Source organism: Trypanosoma grayi (assembly GCF_000691245.1).
Source record: "Trypanosoma grayi strain ANR4 Tgr_956_V1, whole genome shotgun sequence".
NCBI lineage: Eukaryota > Euglenozoa > Kinetoplastea > Trypanosomatida > Trypanosomatidae > Trypanosoma > Trypanosoma grayi.
The window spans coordinates 363-5,400 of NW_008826575.1; the positions used below are offsets into that span (position 1 = coordinate 363).

Below are 5,038 nucleotides of genomic sequence, written 5' to 3' on the forward strand. Positions count from 1 at the left end.
CATCAACGCCGCCGCCGCCGCCACCACTGCAGCCTCAGCNCCTCGGGTGGTGGAAGAGGAGGAGGAGGGTGTGTGCGAGGCGTCATCAACGCCGCCGCCGCCGCCACCACTGCAGCCTCAGCATCAGTATCAGCGCCAGAAGCAGCAGCAGCAGCAGCATTGGACATCATCGGGCCTCAATGAGACCACGAAGGTGTCGTCGCCCTCCGTGATGTGGCGTGGCGACACTGCTGGTGCTGATGCTGACGCGGCGGCGGATCAGTTGCTAACGCGAGGCTCCGCCTTCCGCCCGACGTCGCTGCTGCCGCCACCGCCCGTCACTGGCACCACCACAATGATCGTTGTGGCGAAGGCGGGGCTGCGCGGCTGCAATCACCACAATATCAACAGCAAGAGTGGAAGCAGCAGGAGCAACTCCCCCAGCAGAAAGCTCGCACGTGGGCCGCTCATTGTGCGTGTGTTTGTGCCGAACGCGGTGCTCGACGAGGCGACGGTGCTTGACCTGAAGATTGAGGTGGAGCGGCAGGTCGGCGTTGCGGTAGAGCGGCAGACGCTGCGTGCCGACGGCGTTGCGCTGCTCGACGACGTACCGCTCGCCTTTCTAGATCCCGCAACCGTGCTGTTCATGGACGCGGTGCAGGGCAGTGACGAGGACGAGCCGCGAGCGCCTCACACGCCCCATTCACTGCGTGCGACCACCGCACATTCGTCGTCGCCCACAACGTCGTCGTCGGCGCCGCGTGGGCGAGAGCCGCTTCTGCAGCAGCAACTGGATAGGCTGCTGCGCGCCCCGGCAAGGCGACCGGGGGCTGCCACGGCCGGAGTGCGGGGGGACTCAACTGGTACGTCTGTCACAAGCGTCACACGTGCACCGTCGGAAGCCACAGCAGAGGTAGAAGCGACGAGAGGAGCAAGAGAAACCGCATTCGTTCAGTCTCATGCCGCCACAGACGGCTCCAGCAAGCACCGGCCCTACGATGCCCAGAGCATGTCCCGCCTGATGCATGCGTCTGGCCACAGCAAGAGCAACAATGCCAATGAAGACGACGGTGACGTTGATGACGGCAATGATGCGCACACAGGCGGTCATTTCACCGACGCGACCATATACATGGATGATGACGATGATGACGATAGTGCTTATATTCCCTTGCAACAGAAACAACAGCAACATCACCACCAGCAGCAATGGAGACGCAGACATCCAGTCTCACCTCCGCTTGACATGGTGGACTCCCGCAGCCCGTCGTTTGGTGCAGATTGGCGCAGCAGTGTGGAGGCCCGGCGGCCATCGGTGGATCACCGGCGGTTCTTGGAGGACGCCATGATGAGGGCGCACCAACAGATGGAGCTGCTGGCGTGGCTCTGTCACCGCTCGCAGAACCCTGCCAACAACAACAACGGCGACGACGACGACAACAACAAGAGTGCCGGAAACAAGAGCAACAGAAGTCGCGGTCCCCCCTGTGCGAATAGTGAGGGAATGATGAGTCCACAGCCCCGGATACCGCAGACGGGCATGGGGCGCAAGGTGTTATCACCCGACACTCCTCAAGTAGATGCTTCTGCAGTTTCTGCTGCTGTTGCTCCATCTGTAGAGGCAACGCGCGTCGTTTCGCGGCAGTGAGTGGGTTGCAGGGCGGCGGTGCCTGCTGCTGTGGCATATAATTCTGGGCAAATACTATCATCAACTTCATATCGACTCCCACCTGAGGCGCGGCGTGTGACGGCGCCTTTGAGAGGGGGGAACTCTGGGGAGTGGAAGATGGCTGTGAAAGGGAACGGGTGTTTCACTACGTACCTCTCATCCACTCCTGCTGTAACATCATTTGCCTTCGCGGTTTTGTGTGTTGTTTCGCCTTCATGAATAATGTGCATGATTCGCCGTGGCCTTGGCGCCCTGCAAGATGGCGCCTCTTGGCTCCTGCTCCTCCCACCTCCCTCCTTCCTGCTCCTCCTTCTCCTCCGCCGGCGTGAGTGCTCCACTAGCTTATTTGTTTTCTGCTATTTGCTCTTTCTCTCTCTTCCCCTCTGTCTGTCTTCCCTGCTTCGCCCTTGTGCTCTTCGTTGACACGGCCGTTTCATCGGCGTGCCGGCTCAACCAAACGTGCGTGTATATATATATATATATATATATACGTGGGAGTAAGAAAGTGAGGTAGTAGAAAACATTTGACCGCACTTGGAGAGATAGAAAGAGAAGGACTGAGGCACCGGAAGGGAGAGAATATTTATCGCCCGCAGTGGTTGCTGTTGACATCTTTACAGTCCATTTAGCCGGAGCCCCAGAAAGGCGCAGATTCGTGTACAGGCACCAGCGCAATAGCTGCGAACGGAGTGCTCCACCTCAACGCGGTCTGCCGCTTCGCCGTTATCGTATTTGCTGTTCAGCTCTCTTGCAATTGGCCGGGTCTGTTTTTTTTTTTTGTGGTGTGTGCGACTGCATTGGTCCCTGACTAGTCTAATATTCCTGTACAGAGCCCGTCTGTACACGCCAGAGAGGGACACACACACACACAGCCACACTGCTTGCCTCCTCTATTGTCAACATCGCCTTCGTTTGAGTCCACACCTCACGTGAGCCGAGGCGCAGAACAAACATAATGACACTCAGTGAAGAGCCAGAGTCCATCGCACGGGAGAATTCACGCATGTCGTTGTTAAACACCGTCTCACCGGACGCTGCTGCTGCTGCTGCTGCTGCCGCCGCAAAGAAAGGCTACGCAGAGGGGAGTGAAGCCGCGGAGCGCCGGGGCGGGAATCCCAGAGACGCCGGGGCGAGTGACCACGATGCGCACAGCGACGGCTCACTCACCGCGGAGGGAAGGCCCGGTCACCCCAAGGCCACTGACACGTCGCTGATGGAGATGAACGCCAAGACGGCGCCGAGCCGCGTCAAGCTGATGGCCGCTCTGATGTACGGCGTGATGTCGATTGGCATCATGATGCTCACCAAAGCCATCCTCACTGAATTTGACTTTCGCTGCTTCGTATTCGTCGGATTCCTCCAGTACCTTACGACGGCGGTGATTCTGTTGCTGCGGCGGTTCCGCGGCAACATTAGTTTCCCGCTGCGCAATGCCTTTCGCATTCTCTTCGTGGACCTCTTCCCGCTTCCGATGGTCTTCATGTTCAACACCCTCAGCGGGCTCGGGGCGACGCAGTCGCTAAACATGCCGCTCTTCGTGCTGATGCGTCGCCTATCGATTGCCATGACGCTCTTCGGCGAGGCGGTGTTCCTGCGCTACAGGCACGACTGGGAGACACGTACGGCGGTGGGGCTGATGATTCTCGGCGCCCTCGTCGCCACGAGCTTCAACATGCAGGCGCCGCTGAGTGGCATTGTCTTTGTGCTCGTGAACGATGTTTGCACGGCGCTGAACGGCGTGCTGACGCGGTGGCGTCTCGACGAGAATAAGTTGTGCTCGGAGGGCATCATGTTCTACACCAACGCCTTTGCGGCGTTCTTCTCTGGCGCGATGCTGCTCTGCGACGTGCGCGGCGAGCTGACGGAGATGCGCCGCTACGAGGGCTGGACGCTGCCCTTCATGCTGATGCTTGCGCTCAACGCGGTGTCGGGCTTCGGCATCAACTTCTTCACGTACCTCTGCATGAAGCTGAACTCCCCACTCACCGTCTCGATGATTGGCGCGGCGAAGAACGTCGTGACGTCGTACATCGGCATGGCGTTTAGCGACTACACCTTCGCCATGCCGTCCTTCGTGGGCGTCAACCTCTCGGTGGTCGGATGCATCCTCTACAGCCACCGCGAGTTTGTCCGCATGGTGCAGCGGCAGGAGGACGACACACAGCAGCAACGCGCCGCACGGAAGGAGGACCCATAAGTGTAACGATGCCAGTGTATCTATCTATCTATCTATCTACCTTTCACGTTATGTCTGTGTTTTTCTTTTATTATGCATTCATATATATATATAATATAATATATATGTATGTATGTACCTATGTGTTTTGGGTATGTGCAGGGTGCAACGGAAACAGCAGCAACGACTAAAGCACCTTGAAAGCGAAGCCACGAATAGCAACAGCGAACAGCAACAGCAGTGAGGTGGAGCGAAGCGAATAACAAGAAGGCCGTAGATGTGTGGGGAGCCACAAGGGAAGGAAGGCAGGAAGGGTCAAAGGCATTTTTTCTTTTTTTTTTTCCTGTTTGTGTGTATGCGTAAGTGTGTGCGCTTTCTCGTATTCCTCTTCCTTGGGGCCCTCCACACTCGTGCTCTTAATCTGTGCGTGTGCATTCATGAAAGCCCGGCAGACATCGTCTTATTTTTGCATTTCTGTTGCTGTGGATATCGCTGTTCGGACTTCTTTTTTGTTTTTTTTTTTTGTTCTTCGTTGTGTGTCTCTGTGTGCGTGTGTGTGTGTGCCTGTGTCTCACTGCTTCTCCACTTTTTTTCGTTCAGTTGTTGTTTTTACCCTTTGATTTTTGTTGCTGTTGTTGTTTCCTTTTGTTTTGCTTCGGCTTCCCCCTTCTGGCTCTCTGTCATTGGTGTCGTTGCGTCCTGTCTGATTTGATTTTCGCTTCTTATTGGGGCCCTGCGCGTGTCTGGACGTCTCTCCCTGTGTGTGGGTGGCTGTGGGGGGACAACCGCTGACGCTGCGGCTGCGGCCTCTGCCTCCGGGACACACACACACACATCAGTGCGTGTATATGTATTGCACAGCGATATGCGTACAGCTACATGTATGGCTGTATGCGTGCGTATATGCACACAGACACGGATAGAGAGAGAGAGAGAGAATGAAGCAAGCACTTGGACGCACATGTGCTCTGCGACTGTGCATACTTGGCAAATCGGACCAAAAGGAAAGAGGGGGAAAAACAGGAGTGTAAGAGCGAAATATTGCCGTCACGCAACCCGAACTAAAAGCTGATTTACGCAGCCAAAACAAAGCGAAGTAAGACAGAGAGAGAGAGAAGAGAGAAGAGAAAGAAAAAAGCAATTTCTTTGTTTGGTGCAGTTCCAAGCGTCGTTGTTGTTGCTGTTGCTCGTGTGCTGTTTACTCTGAACGGACG

General features: G+C 56.2%; 2 protein-coding genes across 2 annotated transcripts; both read left to right on the forward strand.

Annotated features, from left to right (window-relative positions):
• Nucleotides 1-211: 211 nt before the first annotated feature.
• DQ04_09561000 (hypothetical protein) lies at nt 212-1,627 on the forward strand (the record flags this gene model as incomplete). The annotated part of the gene is made up of 1 exon (XM_009315976.1): nt 212-1,627. The coding sequence occupies one exon, from the start codon at nt 212-214 to the stop codon at nt 1,625-1,627; it is 1,416 nt and encodes a 471-aa protein (XP_009314251.1).
• A 976-nt stretch (nt 1,628-2,603) lies between these two features.
• On the forward strand, nt 2,604-3,845 carry DQ04_09561010 (UDP-glucuronic acid/UDP-N-acetylgalactosamine transporter; the record flags this gene model as incomplete). Its single annotated transcript, XM_009315977.1, has 1 exon — nt 2,604-3,845. The coding sequence occupies one exon, from the start codon at nt 2,604-2,606 to the stop codon at nt 3,843-3,845; it is 1,242 nt and encodes a 413-aa protein (XP_009314252.1).
• Between the last annotated feature and the right edge of the window lie 1,193 nt (nt 3,846-5,038).